Genomic DNA, 23,833 nt, shown 5'->3' with positions numbered 1-23,833 from the left:
AATAAAAAAACGGCCACTTTAAGAACCACTAATAAATAAAATCAAAAATACAAATGCAACAAAAAACACCTTATGTTACAGAACATAAAAATCAACATATTTGGAAGATCAATAAATATCCAAGTACTGCTAACTACGATCACAAACCCTGGCGCTATTTTCGCAGTTCCTTTCGGATTGCATTACTAATACTTATGTGCTTCAGTTTAGATTTGTATGCAAGCCAGTGATTTTTTTTTTTTAAAATGAATTCTTAAGACCGGGATAGCCTGGTCGGTAGGGCGCTGGGCCCATATCCAAGAGGTCATGGGTTCGATCCTCGCCGGCCGAAGACTCCCCGTGTAGTAAATGGTGACTGATGCACGTTAAATCTGTCGAGTCTCAAAGTCCTCCATGTTCCCACAACAAATCAATACCTCTGGGGGTACTGATCCAGGAGTTTCCTTGTCTTCTGGATTGGTTCAAAATTACAAGGCTACGGAGTTGAACGTAAGTAGTCGTAAACCCATGAAATTGGGTCGGCTGTTCAACGACGGTTATAAAATAAAATAAAATGAATTCTTAAAGATGCAACTCATACATCATGTGAAACCTTTCTCCAACCTCATAATTGTTTTAAAAATTTTCCCTAACCACATACCGTTTAAAACTTTACTTTCAAATTAAATTACTTTTTCTTAATTACTTTTTATTTTCGAATTACTTGACTTTAAGAAATTTATTAAACGACTCAAATCACTTAATTTAGAAAAGTATAAAGCTCAATGCATATACTGAACAACACTGACAGAAAATGGAATGAATCTAAAATTATTGTATAAATTGAAATTCACATCAAACTAATTTTTTTAAAGAGAAATTGTCAAACTTCTAAAAAATTTTACGTCAAAAATATCTTATTTCAAAAAATTGTGCCATTTCTAGGTAGGCGAATCATTTTATGAAATAGTACTTTTGTCTTTGTGTGATCTGTTGGGTGGAAACAATTTTTTCTATATCAGAACAAATTTCCCAGAAATTTTAAGTACTAGCTGAGTAAATTACAAGATGCATATTTTTAGGGGGGAAAAGTACAAATCAAAGAAAGTTGTGTTAGCTTTTTTTATTCTCAGAAAAATAACAATTTACAGGATTTTCTTTACTAATAAAACCATTGTAAAAATCTAAAGCTGTAATGCGTCCTTTTTTAGGTATTTTTACATTTGTAATTCCACACCAGCCATTCTGAAAAAAAACAAATGAAAAAAAAATAAAAAAAAATAAATAAATTAGTAATATTATTTTTGTAAATACCAATACTTTTAAAAAGATTTAACTTTATATAACATTTAATGAAGAATTCCAATTGAGTCAAGAATTGAGTTTGCAGCAATAAGAATCTGACTGAAGCTTAATGTTTTAATTCTTTGGACACAAGTGGTGTTTTGGCAACCCTTCATTTGAAAAAATTTCTCAAACTGGGTTAAAACCAGCATGCCTTACAAAAAAAAAAAATTGTCTAAACTTATATTTCTTCGCAAAGCATATTTTATGGAACTCGTATATAGAAAAAAGAAGAAAAAAACAAACATTGATCTTAAAAATCAATTTGAAACCAAAAAAATTTTAATTTAGGTAAAAATTTTATTTTTATAACCAATCACATAACTTTCAAAAATATTAAAAGCGAAAAGTCAAACTCCAATTTTGCAGAAAATATGTTTTCTAATGACAACATATTGTTTATTAAAATATACTTATTGTAAAATTTCAAAACTAAAATGGTTTTGCAACTTTATTGCCAGCATTGGCAATATAAGTACCAAAATATTAAGTTTCCCCCACAAAATTTTAACTTTAATAAATAAATTTCTTTTTCTAAAAAAAAAAAAACTTTAATTTATTTTTACTTCATATATATTTAGACAATTTAATCAAAAATAAGTATATAATTTTAAACTATTACAAACATAGTGTAAACAGTTTTTTTTAAATAAAATGAAATTTCAAAACAGATATAATACCTGATATTAATGCAAGAAATATTTGTTTAACTTACTTTACACTTCACAAAAAGAATTTTTCTCCTTTTATGGAAATAACAAAATCCTGAAGATACACAAGATGAAATAATTGATGAAATATTAGCTGATTCAGCCTCTTTCTCAGAAACACATTTAGTGATTACAACCTTCATATCCTTCCAGTATGTATATAAATCAAACTGAAATTGATATTAAACAAAAAAATTTATAAATAAATAGAATAAATTATTAATCTTATAAATGAAAGCTCACTGAATCCAAACTCAAGATAAGTACTAAAAATAATATCAAAAATAATTTATATACATTGCTTCCTTTTACATAGTTTATTTACACTTAGGAAGTTTATTCTTTTTTTTATATAAAAGTTTTATAATTTTTACTATTTTCTGTTACGGATAAATTTTTCGCTACGACATTTTAAACAGCTGAAAAAAAACAGGCTTTCAAACACAAGTAAAGACACAAGAAAGTTTCTGTAGCCAGTTAATAACTTCTCTAAAATATTTAAAACCCCTGACAAAATTCTTTCTTTATCTTTTAGAAACAAGACAATGGGTTGAGAATCTGCCTGGTCTCTAACCTGGGTGGTATTCCCCTCTTATATGAAGGCTAAACCTGACTACTCGTTAATTTGCAAAATTATTATACTATTTCTAAATGTTGCTAAAACAGATTTCACAATAATTATGAACAAAAATACCTTTAATAATAATAATTGATAGTTTTATAGTTGTTTCTAATAAAAAATGGATAAGTCAAGCTTGCCAGTCATTGGCCTTACAAATTAAGTCAGGAAGAAGTGCCTTTCGTTTTGATAAGAAGCACCATTAGGGTAAAAGTGGGACTTAGCTCGAAATCTTGAGATAGATGGCAGCACCACCCATTTGTGAGGCTACATCTACAATATAGACATAGATCTGAAGGAATTTTTTTTTCTCCAGATGCCTATATCCAAGGTATTGCTTAGTGACCCACCACAAAGCTTTTGATTCCACTGATTTTACGAGCATGTATATCACATGTACTTGGTGGACCTTAGCGTTCTGAGGATCGAAACTTCGTTCCTCTGAACCATAGTCTTATGCTCTTACCCTTGGGCTACCATGGCTCCTAAAATTATAAAATGTCGAAGTAAGAACAAACCTGACGAATGTTAGTTTCAAACCTATTATACAAGTTTCTCATGCTACCAACTATACTTAGTTTTACTTTTCATAGTGCACTATGCCACCACCCTTTTTTTAAAGTTTTTCTTTTAATAATATTTCTTCCTTGGCACTCCGCACACTTATAGTTACGATTGTGTATTGTTAAATTTTCTAATTCCAATTATTTTTAAAAACTTTTAATGAAATTTAAAATTTTTTATTTCATATATATGCAAGGTTGCTGCATCGTTAGCCACTGTTAAAGCCAATATAATACAAGCTGTTTACAATCAAGGAAAAAGAAATGAGCAAACACCAGAATTTATTGTTATGTGGCTTATGAAGGCTAGCAATAAATATATAACCTGACATATAGTTTTAGCTTAAGTTACAAACTGCTAGTAACGAAAGTATTATAAATTGGGTAAAATCCAGTGATTTATGTAAAGAACTTGATTAAAAACTGACATTTTCAGACAGGCATAAATTATAGAGAAAAAAATTAGAAAAAAAAAATAAAAGAAATATTTGATGTTTGATAGTAAATCCTTCAAAATTTTTAAATCGAATTGTTAATTGAGAATAGAGCAAAAAAAAAAAATATTAAACATTCATGAACGAAAATATATTAAATATATATTTTCTTATGTTTAAAGTAAAACAAAATAATAAATAAAAATTAAATTTCCTCATAAATTCAAAAATATAACAAAAAACTTACAAATTCCCCAAATGCTTTTAATTTTCTTTCAATCGCAAGTGGAGTATCATTGTTCCAAATGACTTTACATTTTTCAGGTTTGATTTTTGGTGCTATAATAAATATCTTAATTTAAGACATTTTGATAACATAAATAAACAAATGAGATAGCAAAATGTGAGTGTTTTTTGCCACACTTTAATGTTCAACATAAAAATTTGATTACTTAGTTCTCATGAGGCAGAATCACAAATACTACTATTTTAAAAACATTAATCATTTTTACAGATATGTGTCAATTCTGTTAACATTATTCTTCAACTTAAATGTAGAAAATATAAATGAATATTATGATTCCTTTTTATATAGTTGCAGTAATACACTTTTTTCTTTCATTGTCTTGACAACTTGGGAGGAAAAAGCCGAATTGTTAATAATCCTGGGTTTAGGGAAATATGAAGAAAAAAATCATACTAAAACAGTTTCCTTGAGAGAGAAAAAAAGAATAAAATTTAAGCGATTCAAAATAATCCTTTGGGAACTTCGAAAAATATTCCATTACAGAAAGAAAAATTTCAAAATAAAAGTAAAGCAATTTCCTGAAAATAAACTTGCAAGCTTAGTCGTGACAGTGTTGGATCTAGATTTTTATTTCATTTTTTAAACCTATTTAAAAAGAATATTGGAATAAAACATTTAAAACTAGAATGATATTTTTTTTTATAATTGACAAAATTATCAGTAGAAATTAAAAAGATAAAAAATGCAATAAATGTTAGTAACAATATAAAAAAGTAAAAATATTTATTAAATCAAACAATGTAGAAATAAAAATATGGTTTTTAAAATTATTTAACTTTTTGATTGTAACTAGTACAAAAGGCATACCAGAATAACACGTTAGTTTGCAATAAAAAAAAAGATTAATATAAATATTAAAGCATGACAATTTAAAAATAAATGCAAGTAAAGTAATGTAAATAAATAAGAGTGCGAAACTTTACAATGGAAAGATGCAATCTTTAACGAAATACATGTGACTTTTCAATTTACTTAATAAGGATATTTGAATTTAGTAAATGTTATTTTAAGATAGCAACATTTTTTATTAGCACAAAAGGATAAAATAATAGAAAAGAAATATGGTACTCCAACTGAGTGACAGAATCATTGAGGCACTGTCGCAGAACGTTACAGATTTCCAGCAAAAAGATTTTTATTTAGGATCTAAAAAATCTTGATTTTCTTTTCGGCAGAATTTTTCAAAAGATGTTGCTTATCTTTTTTCTCCTCAGAATTATATTCTAAAGATACCTTTCTCTCGTATTGGAAGTGGATGCTTGAGATTTTTCTATCAATATTCCATTTAATAAAATAAAGTCATTAATGACTAGTTTGCTTCAGCTAGAATTTCAAATTAATAAAAAAAAATCCTAAATCATGGAAGTTTAAATAAAATATACTTTGCTCCAGAAATAATATTTTTTCTTTTATTTTTTCAAAGAACACCATATTTTAATAAAATATGACTGTAAGTGGGAATTTTAATATTAATTCAAATTTGTAGCAAAGGAATTAAACAATCATTGTGGTACATAAGTCAATTTTTGTAAATTTGGTGGAAATGAAATCGATTTAATATTTTAATATGATATTGCACACACGAAAATTTTAAATCAATCAATTGAGTCTTCCACTCACAAATTACGTCATCGTAAATTTATGTAGTGTTTTCATTATTTTTCGGCAATTATTGCTACAGGTTTTCACTTTTTTTTTGTTGTTTTTTTTAAAAAAATTCTGCCCGTGTCTTTCATTGCTCAGATATTACTATTAATATTATCAAGATTTTTTTAAAAAAAATACGAATATTATTATATCACAGGAAGTTTGATCGCATATTCAAGAACTGAATCTCAAAACGAAACCAGCATTTTTATAACGTCTTTTCAGATTAAAGTACAGTCAGATTAGCGTGATTGCGGCATCGATCTGTTTTTAAATACTTACTGTCAAGGTTTTAACGATTTTTAATAATTTTTGTTTAGTGTATTCTTGATTCATAAAATTCGAAAAAAAGTAATAATTAGTGCTTTTTTTGCCTACAAAATGACAGAATATCGCTCATAATACTAGAAAAAAAAAGTATTTCATTTACAATTAATGAAAAACATAAACACTTTTATCCTATACGAGTAAGTCTTATAACATAACGTTTCTGTTACTTTAAATTAGTAATTATAATTAAAAGTATCTTGCAGAAAGATATTAAGTCTTAGGGAAGTTAGCACATAAATTCCGAAAAAATTCGGCCAGAGGTCTCTTCTACATATTTAGTTGAAGCAGTAAAACTTCAAAATAAAAATAATTAATATTGTTATTTTTAATGATTGTTCTAATAAACTAAACAACTAAATTAAAAAACTAAGAGTGGTTTAATTTATTTTATGTAAAATTTTTAATTACATTAAAAATTTGTACAAAAATTTCCCAGGTGTAAGGTATTTTTCTATAAACATGCTCTTTCGATAACAGTTTTATTTAATTATAGAAATTCTTCCCATAGAAGAGAGCAACCAGATTATACATTAAACCAAGTACAGCATCAATATTTAATTGTGTCTATATTTTATCTATTTTCCAGTTTGTATGTATAAACTTATAAAAAAATTCTTATGTAAGAGTATTTTACAGCTAAGTAACAAAAAAAAAAATCGATTCAATGGAAGAAACCAACTACCAAGTTCTAAAATTAGCATATGCTCCAAGTTAATAGAAACTTTAAAATGTAACACACAAAATAAAGAATATTATGAATTTAATGTATATCAGTATTTAGAATGAAAAGAAATAAATTTTAACTAAGCATATAAACTATAAAGATGTTAGATGTTTTATCACAGATTTTAAATTGAAAATTTTTTTTTTTTTGAATTTAAAACTTGCTATAGCATTAATTTTAAGGACAAATTTAATATAAATGCATTTTGATCATATTATAAAAAAAAAAAAATTATAAATATGAGCTTTTTGAGCATTGTTTCAAAAAAAAAAGAGTAATATTTCAAAGATGTCATTCCATACTTATAAGGTCTAATTTTGTCAAATTCTTTCACTAAAAGGTCCCCAATCTTGTTATAAAATTTGTGAATTTGATAACTTCATTATTAGGTTAGGATAACTTGGAAAAAAAAGCATCTTTCAATTTATAAGTCAGACATAGCCAGGCTGGAAAATATATTCCAAAAGAAAGTAGATTTTAAATAAATACAATTATGTTATATTTTGAATATCCATATATAGTTCATTAGGTTAAAATGTAATAGCAAACATTTTAACCAAAATGGAAAATGTAGTATGAAAGAAAGAGTGGATTATAAGAAAGTGATTAAAGCTACATTGTTTACATTTTTGATTATTTTTAATTAAGATATTACACTTTAAAAAGCAAACATGATAAGTTTATTTATTAAAACAAATTTACAATCAACAGAAAATAAAACATTTGTATTTCTGATCATCAACTCGATACAGAATTAATATAAATTATTTTAAGTATCTGCAGAAAAAAATATTTAGAATCTTATTAATTACTCAACTGAATTAAAAGAAAATGATTTAGGAATAGTAAATAAAATAACACAAACCATAAATGACACCACTAATTGGCTGCGAATAGCTTGACTTAATGTAGTGTGGCAGGTCTTGCAGGGTTTGTATAATCTGAAATATCAAACTTATTTAGAAAAAGTTCAGAAAATGGCGAAATGAGTGTATAATGACACAATCATTTCATTATCTGTTTCACACAGACTTCATATGAAATTTCTGAAATAAAAAGTTTTGAGATTCTCAATTTTTATGAATTATATTTTTCTAAATTGCCACTCTGTCATTGCTTCTAAGTGAAGAAACATAAATTCAAGAAATTTATTTAAGAGTAAAAATTACTTTAAACTTAATAACATTACTTAAAAATTAATAACATAGTGTAGTTAAGTTATTAATTAAATCAATGGCTGCATAACATAGTTAATGCTACTATTAATTTTAAACATATATAAATAACATAAAATTGCAATATATTATATCGTATTAATATTGATATAAGCTTTACCACTTAATCTACTTTATTGACAGAAGCCACAGGAAAGAGTAAGTCACATGATATAGCCTGATCCTGCAACAGTTCACCTGTATTTTAAGTTTTCTTTTTTTATTCTTACATATTCTCCCTTGTTGCCCACATTATTTGGATTATATAATTTTAATTTGATTCTAATTAAAATTCAGGTTGAGGTATTTTTCAGGATCAAGGGGTCTATAGATATTTTTATAGTAATATAAGGATAAACATGAAGCAACAATTGATGTTATTTATCACTATCTCTTAAATAAATATATTTCTTTTAAAATAAAATTGTTCATTTCTTAAATCTTTAAATTTTTTAATAAAAGAATTTTTACTGTCTCACTTATTGTTCACTATCGCGATTGTAATCATTCTGAAAAAAAGAATCCCAATAAAAGATAAATTATTTGAATGATTTAATTCTGTTTTATTGGTTTTTATACCACTCGCAGAGATATTATTTTTTTTAAATCAAAATTTGGGTGGGGATTCATTACATTCACTGCTAGCCAAATGCAGTTGGTTATGCTATATCTATCATTACAAGTTTCTGGGAATATACCTAGAGGACAGCACAATATCAAGAAACGTCTCATAGTCTACAAGGAAATTGTGGAACATCTTATTGTCTACAAGCCATTTTAAAAAAAGGGCTTTTGATTATATTGTCCTAAGTCTTTCATATGTGAAAAGAATAACTTATTTTATTAGCAAATTAGATTTTTTTATTTTTATAGAAATAAAAGTAAGGCAGCAAGCAACATAAATGGAATAAAAGTCAAGAGAGTTTTCTTCATTAATAGTTATAGTAAATACGAGATATAAGAAAAACATGTCCCTTTATAATTACAAAACAAAGCGCATTAAAAAACTTCATTACATTTCAATAAGCTTATAAACATAATGAATGAATAACTTACCATATCAGCAGCTATTTTACTCAGTTTTTCAGTCAACATTTTAGAGGTAAAATCATCAGGTATTCTAAATGTTTCTTGAAGCAGAATTTTACCAACATCAAACCTAAATTAAAGTATTAAATAAAAGTATTAAATTAAAGGTACATTAATAAAAAAAGTAATTTAGGTACTTAATAAAGTTTTCAAAATCCAACACAAGCTTGGCTCTTTCTTACATTGCCTTTCAATACTGGGAATATCAAGTAGTTTTGTATTTTGGAAAGTACATCAAAAATTAATATAGTTTTATTTTTAATTAAAAATTAATGTAATTTAAGGGCAAATACAGATTGATTTATTTAAAGTTTATCAGTATCTTTACAGATTAATAAATCAAATGATATCAACATTTAATAAATCAAAACCTTAGAATAATGCAAATTTTTTTTTTTTTTTTTTTTTTTAAGAATGTTCTGGTTTATAACATATAATAGATACAGAATAAATTTGTTGGTATTGAAAAAGATTTTTTATGTAATGAAAGCATTATGAAAACAAATAATTATGCAAGCAGATTTGACAAGTAAAGAAAAGTTGTAAAATGTTTAAAAAAAAGGCAGCAAAANAATAATTTATTATGCATTAATAAATCAAATCATATCAGTATTTAATAAATAAAAACCTTAGAAAAATGCAAATTTTTTTTTTTTACCATTTTACAACTCTAGACACTGGAATTTTTATAATTTTATTTAATAAACAATACCTTCACACACACACACACAAAATCAATAGGCTAATTATAAATTATTTTTAAGATATTTAATATTTTTAACAAGATTCATATAAATTTTGTTTTTCAAATTTTGTTCATCTTTGTTGTTTTTTTCAAGCTTAAAATTTCATTTTTTATGGAGTATTTTTTACAATTCTGTAATTTTACATTAAAAATATGATCCAGATAAAATTACTTACAAAAATTGGCATTGAGACAAAAATCCTAAATTAATCCTCGCACTCACAATGCAACAAGTTTATTAATCTCATATTTCCAAATATATTTTAAGTCTTAACTTTTCACAATTCAAATATAGTTATTAATATTTTGGTAAAGCCATTAAACAAATATTTGCATGCAAATTTTCTTTTATTTAGAAAAAATCACAATCTTATCATCATCGTTTTCAAAATGTTCTTAAATTATGACTAATGGACAAAACATAATAAAGAAACAAGACATAAATTTAAGAACTTAATTGAAGCATTAATTTAAATTAAGCTTTTACCAACAGAAATAAAAACTATCAGCCAAATATCTCAACTAAGAAATGTAAAATGGTAAAATCATACTTATTGGGGGACACTTGAGTAATAGTAACTCCAGTTTCAGCATCCCCATTTAGAATTGTATGAAAAATGGGTGCAGCTCCTCGCCAGCGGGGAAGCAAACTTGGATGAGCATTGATGATTCCACTGAAACAAAAATATTAAAAAAACTTCACATAACATTCCGATTAAGATCAAACCAATGTAGTTTAAGACAAGAAATCACTTATGATTTGAAATTCCAACAAAATCTTATTGGTTTAACAATTTATAGCAGTGATGATATTCTAACTTAACATTGTGGTGTAATCAACATACTAGGTTCAAGTAGCAAAGTTTCAGTGCACCTGGCAAACCTGCAGACTTCTATACCAGGCCTGAAGTATGACGAACTAAACTGAATTTATGAACTGTATATATACCATTGCAAATTTTTGTTCTGTCTCTTTTGTGTTGTCCTTCGCACTTTTTCTTAGGTTTGACCTTTTTGATGCTGTATGATTATAATCCCGGATGCTTATGATTTTATTTTTAAAATTTTATTAAAGTTTAGTTTAAATAAGGCACTTCTCCTTTTTTATCCTTGACGAGATTGATCTACTTAAAAATGCTGGAAAAATATACACAACCTACCTCAGCAAAGATAAGGGGTTATTTTTTCTCCATCCTCAAATGATAGCATTTCGGTGGTGGCTCAGGGGATAGAGTGTTTGCTCTCCATTGAGGTCAACCGGGTTCGAATCCCAGCGATGGCTGGTCAATACGAATTCCATTGCTTGCATTGACCACAATGGTGATGTATAATATTCTAAGTTGTAGACAGATCCTAGGTTACAGTCCTTTTGCCGGCAGGCTAACCGTGTGAGGTTCCCATGGTTTTCTTCTCCATGTAAATAAAATATGGGTTAATTCCACCTAAAAGTCTTCCACGAAGGTAAATTTCTCCCAATACTTGATCGAAGAGTTCCTTGTCTTCTTGATAGGGTTCAAAATTACAAGGCTATAGAGTTGAACATTAGTTGTCGTAAACCCAGAGATACCTTGCTCCGTACAGCAAATATATTTTTTAAAGTGGTGGTTTATCAATTGTGATTCTGGTTTAACAAATTCAATTTAGTAGATTTTTATCCACCACTATTTTTAAATAATCATAGGCTTATATAATTCACCACTTTATAGTATTTATGTCATGTTATACCTTTTAAAAAGCAAGCAAAGATAGTCAAATATTTGAAAAATTAACTTAGTAGTAATTTACTGTTTTTTTAAAATTATTTTAGCGTGTCCGGAGCAATTGGTATCTCAGTAAACCTGAGATTGCATCGGCTGTTTAACAACGGTTATTAAAAAAATTAAAAGAAACACACACAAGGAGAGTGCTCGCCTCCAAATGATGTGATTTGGCTCATGCTAACCATAATGCTGATCTAAAATATCTTCTGAGGTAGATTATAGGTTAGAATCACTTTACTAACAGTAAAAGGTTTCTCTGGGTTTCTTATCCATATAATTCAAATGCATGTTAGTTTCATCAAAAAGTACCCTACACTTGATCTAGTAGTTTTTTAGGTTGGGTTTAAATTTACAAGGCCACAAAGTTGAAGATTGACATTTGTAAACACAAAAAAAGGGGCCGGCTGTGCAATACCAGTTACAAATTAAAACAACACACATGAACACTATTCATCATCATAAAAAACTTACTTACTATTCACAAGCAAGAATACTTTCTGTGGGAATTAAATGACCAAAAGAAACAACGATTCCAACATCATAAGTTCCTGGTGTAAGTGAATATGGCCATGTATAGAGTGGAAGATTGTGTAATGAAGCATATCTTCTAACTGGACAATCTGACTTAAAATAAATGTAACATAACTTGTATAAGAATAAAAAAGAAAACTTGCTAAAACTACAATAATAATATATTTATAGACAAGACAAGATCAGGTGGCTAAATTTATTTTAGTTTTTCCAGAAATAAATTCAAAAACTTTATTATGTAAGCAAAAAAATAAACAATGTTATCGTACAAGTCTTGACAAAAAATATATAAGTAATTATGGTTACGTATCTGATTTACTTAATTATTTTGCATATACCAGCCAAATAATCTGATAAGCTATATTAATAGTAATACATAATGTTAAATAAATAATTCCAAGAAACTGAAGCGGCAATACAATTTAAGTTGCAAAAAATACTTATATTAAGAGAGTAAAAGAAACTATTTTTACACTTTTTTTTAAAATTTATTTTTTATTTTTTAACAGAAGTTGCGAACAACTGTTTGCATAATTGTGAATAAATTAATAATTGATATTGAATAATGAATTTCTAACAATTCTAAAATAAAAACAAAGCAAAAAACACTTATAATATTCTAAGATTAAAACAAACCATTTTCATGTTGTTGTTTTTTTTAACCTTAACCTTCCGTTAGTCGCGCACTTGTTTCCGACATGGTTAATCGCGTTGCACCTATGAGGTGTTTCTGATTTTTTGAAAGCCAAATGAAATTTAGTCTAGTTTAAATAGTTAATTGTTACCAATTTAAGACTCTTTAGAGAGATAAATATCAAAAAACTTATTTAGCGAAGTACCGAAGATAAATTTTTCTTGCTCCCGCGTCGGATCTCTTCCTCCATCACAAGATGTTCAACCAATTGACGCAAGAAGGTTGTGCTGTTTTTTACTCCGTAACCATTTTCTGTGAATGTAACTTGACCATTTATACCTGCTACGTTGAGAAGGACAGAAAATGAGATAAAATATATATATTTAATTCCTAAAAATATTATATCCATAATACTTGCATCAATGATCGCTCTGCACCAGAGGAGTGATTTGAGCGGTTCCAACTCTCCATCGACATGTTCTAAGGTCGGTTTTACACGGACATTTGAGTAATCCAAAGTTAGGAACATAACATTAGGCTCGACCCCCGGAAAAATCTATTGACGGCAAAGGAGGTGGAAGTGCAGTAGGGATGCACCTGTGAAGTGCGCGCGACTAACGGAAGGTTAAACAACTTTTTTGCAGAATTATAAATAAATTGATAAATGATATTACTATGATGCTTGATTTTGATTAATTTTAAAATAAAATTTAAGAATCCTTAATCGGAAATTATTCAGTATTGATTCTTTGTTCAAAAAAAAAAATTACATTTATCACATAATCATATTGCACAATATTTAACATAAAATCGCTTGTTAAAAAGAAAGAGGAAAAAAACCTCCTTTAATTTCTCCATTCATTAAAATAGTAAAATGCAATATTTCAAGTCACTGTTATGCTGAAATATGCATAACATATTATCTTATTTAATATTTTTTTTAGTGAAAGAAATCATTAATATAATTGGTAATCTCTTAATACCACAACCTTGAATTGAGTAGAGACAAAAATTTATTTTTAGAAATTCCTTCTATACCAATGTAACAATATTACACAATATTTAACAATATTACACAATATTTAACAATATTGCACAATATTTAACAATATTGCACAATATTTAACAATATTGCACAATATTTAACACAATTTATTACACAACATTTAACATAAAATCGTTTGTTAAAAAGAGAGAGGGAAAAAAACTTCCTTTAATTTCTCCATTCATTAAAATAGTAAAATGCAATATTTCAAGTCACTGTTATGCTGAAATATGCGTAACATATTATCTTATTTAATATTTTTCTTATTGAAAGAAATCATTAATATAAATCGTAATCTCTTAATACCACAACCTTAGATTGAGTACAGACAAAAATTTATTTTTAGAAATTCCTTCTACATCTGCCTAACTCATCAGCATGGAATTCAAAAACCATTACATGATTGCTAATATATTGAATTCATCAAAATTTGTTATTATTTCTCTTCTTTTCAGCCAACACATCTGAATGCATAAGGCTAAAAAAAGAGAGCCTTGGCAATAGATTAAATCAGTTGATAGCCAAGACATGGATTCCTTAACTTTCCTTGGCGAAAACTATGCTAACGTATACATGACACTCACACTTTCGATTTCTAGGTGGACGGAGATGTTCTATAGAGCTTAGATATGCAGCTACACCCTCCAGGCTTGTTTCAAAATTTTTATATATTTCATATTCATATGTACATAAAAATGAAGATTTCTCCTTAGAGTTTACCAAACAGTTTTCAAAAATAAAATATTATTTTGTGTTTGTCGTTGAAGTTCATTTACGTTGCACTAGAGCTGCACAATGGGCTATTGGCGACGGTCTGGGAAACATCCCTGAGGATGATCCGAAGACATGCCATCCCAAGAGATTACTTTCTCAATTTAGACATAGATTTGAAGGGGAAGAGAATTTTCCGCAGATCCCTGTACCAATGGTATTGCTCAGTGACCGACCACAGGACTTTCAATTCCACAGATTTTATGAGCACATATATCGCATGTACTCGGTGGATCTTAGTGGAGTCAAGGATTGAAAACCGACTGCTCCGGACCAGAGTACGATTCTCTACCTTCTTGGTTACCACGGCCCTTATGGGTAAAAAAGACAGGTGATTCCAAAAATCTAATTCTTGGAATAAAGTAGGGATATTTGAAAGTGGCATACATTAACTTCTTCAATGGAAACTTTACATCTTCAAGACTTTCCCCATGAATTATTTTATATTTTCAACAAAGTTCCACGACAATCATATTCTGGCAAAATAAACTTATGATTAACTAGAGTTTATATTTATGTAGAAAAATGAAAGCAAAATTTGTCTATACCTGAACATAAATCGTAACATAAGGTTGATAAATTTGTCACTATATTAAAAAAAATTCCATTTTTTATCTTCGATTTACAGATGTTTATATCTTTACATATTCATGTAGAAATGGATTTTAAAATTTGCATATTAGATATGGAAATAACTTATAAGTCAATATAAAAGCTTGAAGCAGCTGCTATAATTTTTTTTACTTCAGAATTTTTAGATAATGTTATTGTTTGAATTATAACTCGAACAAGTTGGTTAGCATTCTCTAGAATTTATAGCCTTTCACAATTACATATTATATAACATTTTTAATTATGCATAATTAAAATAGTATCTACTAAATATACAATAAAAACAATATACTATCAAATTGACAATTTAAAAATCTTACCTTTACACAAACTACGTGAAGATCTTTAACTATTCTGAGAGGAGTTGGGGACAACCTAAAATATTCGAACAGTATGACATTTTTATGACTGATTTCACACTAAATAAGTGACAATTAAAAAATCTCATTCACAAAGTGTTATGAAAACAGGAAATATGAAAAATAAACAGTCATTAGACTAAAATCTATAGAAACATTAATTAACCAAAAATTATATAATATGTAAAAGAAAAAAAAATGACTATGTTTGTCTTTAGAAATGTTAAGAAATTTATAGTACAGTATGAACTTGAAAATTCAGAAGCCTCTAAAAACAGGACTCATTACGAGGAAAAAAAATTTTCAAAATTGATTTTTAAACAATGCATAACTTCTGCCCCCTCCGAAATATTATTACCTACCATTTTTGACACATTCGATTCACGACGATTCTAAAGGTGGAAAATCCTGAAAATTTTAAAGTGGAAAACAATGAAAATTTTAAGTGAAAAAATTCGATATGTATATATTAATATATGATGATATGTAACAGTTTTGAAATTGCGCAGATTGCAAAAATGAGGAGATTGTATTGGTGGTGGGTAATTGAAGTTGTGATTATGATTTTTGCTTGTACAGATAAGAGAAGTGTACAGATGCAATGAATGTTTTATTGGTGTTTGTTTTTCTATGCAAAATTTTCTGCGGAAATTTAATAATTAAATTTGGCTTTCAGGATTGATTTTTATCTGACGCTACTTTTTCTTGCAAACATTTTTTATGAATGCTTGTTTAGCGTCGTTGTATAATATTTAGGGTAGATCTCGGTATTGTGACCTGCGGCAGAATAATCGCCAAGTCTGGGAAACTTCCGGTCAGCAACCTGAGAGAGATTTGAAGCAAAATTCCCAGAAAGGGACCAATTCAAAAGGTATAAAACGTAGCCACCCCTGGGCAAACATCCATATGTTTTTATTTTATTTTTCTATTCCAAGTTTAAAATCTATTTAGCACCTTGGCGACTGCAGTTGGGGCGACAGATCACAATACGGAAATATCCCTAATAGTTTTGTGTCAATATTAATACTGCGTTAAATTCTTTTAGTTTTGCAGTTTTTGTGCCACTGTACATTTGCCCAGTATATCCTAGATTGATGTTTTTTTTAAAAGTAAGTGCTATGGCCCAATATGTATTTTCCATTTTCAGTTTACGATCTTCTATGGTTTCTTGCTAGAATCATAAAAACGTCATTTCGACGTTAACAAAAATTTGTGGCCATCAAATAAGTATCAACGCGCCATGTCAGCACTAGTGACATTTTTTAAAATCATGCAACGTATATTAGGATTTTACCCAAACCAATATAATTTATGTTAAGAATAACTCAATGAAATGCATTACCTATTATTATTTAGAGCTTTCAGTGTAACTTCTGAGAGTTCGTCAGTTCCATAAAATACTACTTTCCATTGCTTAACAATTTTATTATTTAATGGCTTTGACAGAGACTGAGAAAACAGTCTTATTAGTTTAGATTTCACATAAGGACTTAGAGTAATAAGTCTGTTTAATTGCTTAAGAATCATTTTAAGTATAAATTTAAATAGAAAAACAGACAATTGGAAAGATTATTTTGAACTGAATGCTTGCATCATTTTAATACTTTCTTTTAAAATTTTAAGCGAGTTATTTAAACGAGCTTCCTGTAACCATACTGAACATTATTTAAACCTCGACGACTTACTCGTTGTTCAGCATATTTATTTACATTTCTATGAATTTTAAACAAACACTTCTGGCTGTTTATTTCTGTTCAGCTCAAGGTACTGAATGGAAATGCTTTTTAATTTCGGTGGCCGAGACAATCGTTGAAAATGGCTCCAAGTCAACTCTCGAATACGCCATCTGGGGAAAAGACCGGTTCCATGTCCTGACCCTACTCCCTCTCTTTTCCTCCTTTTCTCAGTTATACAGGAATGTACTACGACATTATCCCCTTTCTTAATATTTTTCGTAGTTAAATGTCAAATGTATTTTTTTAACTTTCCACAACACTTTTTTTTAGAACTACGTTAAATCTAGTTTTCTGTTCCATATAGCCTCGTAGTTAATATGTTTTTAATCCATTTGTAAACCAAGACCGATACTAATGTACTTAATTCCTCTATGACTCTCCACACGCTAAGGTAAGAGCAAGTGAAGTTTTTCCATAGTTCTGTTCTACACCACCTGTAGCCCATTTTGAATCCCAATATCTTTCTTCCATTCTTTGCTTATATATTTCGTTGGGTTGCAATACTTTTGAATAAGAGATTTTTAAAAAATTTTAAAAATAACTTTTATTTGGTTTTGAATGAAAAAGTAGGGAATAAAATATTGTGTGTAACTTATAAGAAATTTTTACAAAACATTTAAATTTAAACTTTACATAAAATGAATATATTATTTACTCAATTAAAAATTTATTTAAGTTAATTTTTTAGAATTTCAAAATGTATTTACGAAAAACAAGTTATTCCTTAAAAATAATTTCGTGAAGCTAAAAATATGCAAAAATGATATTAATCATAAAAGTATGCATACAAAAAAAAATTATAATTTATTTTAAGATTCTGACTGAAAGAGAAAAAAGAAGTCCCTGAGCAAAGAAGAAATCGGGAGCCATCATCGATTTTGTTAATGCATTCAGCGTCAATTTCTCTTCTAATAATTAATTTTCCGGTTCTCTTAAAATGAAAATTCTCTCCTTTTGTTCCAATTGTTATCTTAAATATGCTAAATAATTTGTGCTGACGATGTTTTAAATTAGAAATTTTACTACATTAAATTAAGGAAAGCCTCAAGCACAAAAATATACTTCCTCTGAATAAACATTTTTAGTGTTAACGAATTTGGATTTTTAATCCTTAAAACATCACAATATACTACTATCACAATGTTGAAGTGATCGTTACGTCGAAAACATTGTTCCAATTGTTTAGTCAAAGTTCCAATCCTTTGAGTTTCATTTTCCCTTTTTTTCTTCTTTCATTTTTCGGTGTATCTGGAACTGTTTAGGTGGATAAAAAATTCCACAAATTGTAAAACCCTTTCTCCAAAAATTTCATGCAAAAAATATACTATTATAGATAAGTCATTATTATTTTTTATTTAATTTGTGATGGGAGTACTGTAGAGTGTAAAAAATTTTATGTCATTTTAGATGATGCAATTTCAAGTAACAAAATTTGAACAAAAGCGTCTGAACTGTTAGTGAGGACAGAAATTTCAAAGATATCGGATTTTGGAAATATCGTATTATTAACGAGTCTTATAACTGTGTGCACAATTTTTTTCTTCTTCAACTACAAAGTAATCAACATATTACTTTCAAACCATTAAAATTGGAACTTAATGAAATTCCAATTACTAAAATCAAAGTTGTGTATGGAGTTTCGCTTTGCTTTCATTTTACAAACATAACAATTATGCGAAATGTATAATATCAAGAGCTTTAATTCACAGGAAGTAATGCCTGTAAAATTGTTTATTATAGATATGTTATTAAATTAAAAACTTAAGTCAGTTTATTCTCTAGTTTTTATTTATTAATTTTAAGTGAATGAGCGGCAAAGAATATTTTTGCTTGGGCTTGGAAAGTAGCTCATATAAACTATGAGCGCTTTTTTTCCACTTCAAATAATAGTTTCATAGTTTGAAAAATGACAAATTTTGGATTCTCCAAAGATTATTTGTACACTTTATTAGTTTTTCAGTATAACTCTGCAACTGCTTGTGCACACTTAATTATTATAAAACTTGTTTACGAGAAAATTGATGTTACGCGCATAAAAAAATTATAAACGTTAATTATTTCTCTAATTTAAATGGGAAAACTATAAAACAGATATATTTAATAATAACAATATTATAATACAATTAATTTTAAGACATTAAATCGGGCAATCGCGACTTTGCATTGGCTCCTCGCTCCCCCCCCCCCCCAGTCAATAAAAAAAGTTGGCATGCAACTACTTGAAACAGTTAAACCTCGTAACCATAGTAAACCCCACTACTTCAGACGATTGGCTCACTACTTCAGATGACATAATTCCTTTTGAAGTTTGTAGCATTTAAGGAATTTGTTTATAAATAAAGAAAAATAAAAGTCAGTAAGTTCCTAATAGGTCATGTTAAATATATTTACCACCAAAAAAATGGCATTTTTATAAACTAAATGAGTTGTTTTTTTTAAATATCAATTACTGTTCTCAAAACAATTTCAATTCCAGAAATACTTTTATTTACCTTTACTGGAAATAAAGGGCCCATTAAAGGGTTAACTCAAAATCCTGAGAGAGAATAGCTCTTTTAACCGGATAAGAAGGCGGTACACTTTGTCAGTAACATGCAGAGGTGAAAGAGGTAACGGCTCCATGCATAAAAAAAGCGGGCACCAATCATTTGAGATCTGAGGACAATAAAACTTAAATCTAACTTATTTTTATCAGGAAATTTAATTCTTTAACAGATAAATATTTATCTTAAGCAGACTATTTTATTTAGAATAAACTATAATTTTCAAACAAATTTATTAATTTTTTGTTTTAAATTCTTAAAATTTAAATATATTTTCTTAAATTTTAAGGAAGACTTAAGAATACTTTGTAGGAAATGCTAATTTTTTTACTATGGTAGAATTCGACCCCTAGGCACATTATAAACAACACTTTTTGTGAGTATATATTCGAAGAGTTAAAATCTGGCATATGGCACTGCCTCCTTTAATTGAAAGCTTCGACACTGCTTCTTAAAAACAGTCCTATCAGACCAAACATGCAAGTAGACCTGATTCGATCCTCTACGACCCTAAGAACCACCCAGTACAAGTGATTTACATACTCTCACAATCTATGGAATCGAAAGTGTTGTGGTTGGTCACTGAGCAGTACCTTGGGTACAGGGATCTGGAGAAAAAATTTTCCTTCCCCTTTAGATCTTTGTCTAAATTGAGGAAGTCGCCTCACGGATTGTCATGGCATGTTATTATTTCCCAGACTGTTGAATATAATCCAATGTGCAGCTCTAGTGCGACGTAAATAAATACCCATCTTCCTATACTAGAAAAGGAAGCACTCTTTATTTGATTAAAATGATGCCCTGACGTTGTATGTGACAGTTTATTTGATTACTGATATTTGTTTAAACAAAAATTTAGATGGCAGCTACAAGCCTGACTGTTTGGAAAACGGTGACTATGCTCTTTATCAGCACAACGGCGGGGTGTACTTCTGCGTTGACAAAAAAGGCAAATTGATAACTTTGCCCTCAGGTAGAAAATCATATTACAAGAGGGATTAGAACATTGGATCACTAGAACAATGTTTGAAAGTTAAGTTGTCAAAGTCTTTATGAATAAAATGATTCATTTATTCTATTTTTCATCTTTAAATTTAACTATTTATATACATTAATAGCATTGCATTTACGCAATTTATTTGCTAAAAATTTGTTGTAATATATAAAGAGAAAATATAAACTATGTAGCGGTTCAAGGAGTTGGTTGGTTTTTGTGGGCAACCATAGATAGCAAAAAGTCAACCAAATCAAATCAAACAGTATCCAAATTCAAACAATAATATATTCACGTGCTAGTCGTCGGGTTACCGAAGCGGGAGTGTCATCCTCTCTGCAGAGGATCAAAATTGCGATGGCATGCCTTCCGGATCATCCCCAGAGATGTTTCCCAGACCGTCACCAATAGCCGATTGTGCAGCTCTAGTGCAACGTAAATGAAGTACTACAACAAACAATAATATGTAGAACACTTTAAAATACAGTCATTGCTTTTTCATTCTTAAAACTTAATTACGAGGGTTATTTTTTTTCAAGGTCCGATTGGTCGCTAAAGGAAAACTTCGGGTAAAATCTGCTAGGGTTGTGCACAGACGTCTTGCGCTGTGTTTTCAGCTGGCCATGGTAAAGCATGGGTTAACGGTTGTCATTTTTGAGCACGCACGGAGCACATAAACATGCTTCGAAAAATAGAGTCCCCCGCCAAATGTGAATTGCGTTCCGTCATTCGATTTCTGCATGCTGAAGGAAGTAATGCAGCTGAAATTCATAGACGAGTGAGTAAAGCGTACGGAGAAGCTTTCATGAGTGATAGCAACGCGTGGAAATGGAGCAGGAACTTTGATGCTGGACGTACAGATGTTCGTGATGCAGGCGTCCAGGGAAGGAAGTCAGTGTCAAGCGATGATCTTGTTCAGCGCGTGGATCAGGCGATTCGCGGAAATCGCCGGTTCACAAATTCCAAGTTGAGTGAATTGATTCCGAAAATTTCACGGTCAGCACTGTATACCACTGTGAGTAAAAGACTCAAGTACCGCAAACTTTGCTTGAGATGGGTTCCCAAGATGCTGTCTGACCATCACAAAACTCAACGAATGGGCCCCGCATCAACCGTCCTTCAGCGATACCACGACGAAGATGAGCTTTTGGACAAAATTGCCCCGGGAAATTACGCTATGGGTCCATGGAAACTGAAGAAACGCTGACTGTCATGGGAAACTGAAGAAACGATGGCTAGGAGGACAAACTTTCGCCATAGACAACGAGCTGCAAACCTGCGTACAGAATTGACTGAAAACACAGGCGGCTGCATTCTATGATGAAGGTATTGGAAAATTGATACCGCACTACGACTAATGCATGAATCGGAACGGCGATTACGCTGAAAAATAGCTTAATGTTGTATCATATTGTTCCATATAAAATGTTCTTGATTCTGACTGTGATTTTCTCTTAGCGACCAATCGGACTTTAAAAAAATAATAGCCCTCATATTTACATACATTAATAGCTCTGCATTGACATAATTTATTTGCTAAAAGTTTGTTGTAATATATAAGGAGAGAATATAAACTACGTAACGGTTCATAAAGTTGGTTGCCTTTCGTAGGCAACCATAGATGGTAAAAAATACACCAAATCGCAACAAACAAGATCCAAATTCAAACAATAATATTCCGAACATCTTGCAATACAGCCAGATTTGCCAACTTACTAGGATTTGGTTATGTGATAAAATTCTTTTTGTGGTAGAAAGTTTCGTGTTTTACTAAATGTTTCTTTAAGAAAGTTCTTTCTTAGTTAATTTTCACACCATTACATGTGAATGATAAACATTGTTTTTAAATGTTGGCAAGATTAATCAAAATTTTGAAAGTTATGGTTTTTGACTGCCTACAATTCTAAAAAAATAATTATGCCACACGTTGGAAATCAGAAAAATTTGAATAAAATCATAATTTTTGTTTATTGATCATATTAGTTTAAAAGTCAAAGTTTCAAAAGAATAATTGAAGCAATAAAGAAAAAGAAAACAATGGAAACAAAAAATATGGCCACTAAAGCCGACGTCTTCAGGGGATACCAGCTCTTGAATCCATAAAACAAAACATTTTTTACTGAGAGAGCCTGATAAATGTCAAAATTTGCTCTCTTAGTACCCCGAAGGTTTTGCTAAAGTCCAGGAAAAAATACAAGAAATACATAAAATGAAATCAGAAAAGAAATTTCAAGCAAAATCTTGAGAATATAATATAAAAATGAAAATACAAAAACTCACAGTAAACTGGTCTAACAGCAATTTCATGAAACTATCTCAATGCAAAAGAAAAATTTGAAATAAAAGAAAACAGCACCCTCAATTAAAATGCGCAGTAGAAAGAAAAAAAGGATAGGAAAGGTAAAGATTGTGTAACAGATTAATATAATGCTTAACTGTGGTTGTTCAGTCAAGAGCTCTAAAAAGAAATAATAAATTAATATTCCTTAATCATTTTCCTGATCAAAAATTTAACATTACAATAATTACAAGAAAACTCATTATTTCTCAAACTTCACAAAAAATTATTCGCTGCCTCCTGAAAACATTCAACTTTATTGCAAATTTTTTTAATTCTAAACAATTGTGAAAAAACTAAAATTTTGAAAATTTTATTGCACAAATTAGTATTAAAGTTACAGAAAAAAAAACTTTAAATTTAAAAGTTTTTCGTTTATCAAAAACACCAATTTTAATTATTTTATCAACAATATCAATTTTAAAATCTAAATACACAACATTTATGCAATTCTCATAAGTTTTTTTCAAAACCAAATCTTTAGGATTAATACTAAAAATAAAATCATGATTATCACAATTAAATAAAATCGAATCATCAATATATCTACAAGCATTAAAATCATTAAACTCACGAAATTTAGCTTCAAAAAAATTTTAAAAAAATATTAGCAAAAGCACCAGGAAAAGAATTACCTTGTGGAATTTCAGTAATCTTACTATATATAAAATTCAATGATGGTGTCGCAGTTTTCCATTGTTGTCAGTGCATTTTTATTGGCCAGAAAATCACGTGGTGTGATCCAGTTTTTCCTCATTCGTCTCCTTATTGTTTTGCTTGTAGTCAGCATAAAATTAATAAAAGT

At 28.8% G+C, this 23,833-nt stretch overlaps 1 protein-coding gene and 1 long non-coding RNA gene across 2 annotated transcripts in view; one reads left to right on the top strand and one right to left on the bottom strand.

Moving 5' to 3' along the window:
* LOC139425891 (uncharacterized) overlaps window positions 1-23,833 on the top strand; it is a 100,460-nt gene that overhangs the window by 40,923 nt on the left and 35,704 nt on the right. The window lies entirely within an intron of this gene.
* On the bottom strand, window positions 1,088-17,101 carry LOC107440863 (methionyl-tRNA formyltransferase, mitochondrial; the record flags this gene model as incomplete). Its single annotated transcript, XM_043055311.2, is given in 9 exon segments — window positions 1,088-1,224; window positions 2,039-2,203; window positions 3,897-3,988; window positions 7,523-7,598; window positions 8,928-9,030; window positions 10,257-10,379; window positions 11,941-12,089; window positions 15,379-15,433; window positions 16,760-17,101. Coding segments are annotated over 9 exon segments (1,080 nt in total). The 3' UTR covers window positions 1,088-1,092.

The sequence above is a fragment of the Parasteatoda tepidariorum genome, chromosome 6, assembly GCF_043381705.1.
Source record: "Parasteatoda tepidariorum isolate YZ-2023 chromosome 6, CAS_Ptep_4.0, whole genome shotgun sequence".
NCBI classification, from domain to species: Eukaryota; Metazoa; Arthropoda; class Arachnida; order Araneae; family Theridiidae; genus Parasteatoda; species Parasteatoda tepidariorum.
This window is presented reverse-complemented; position numbering and strand designations above follow the sequence as displayed.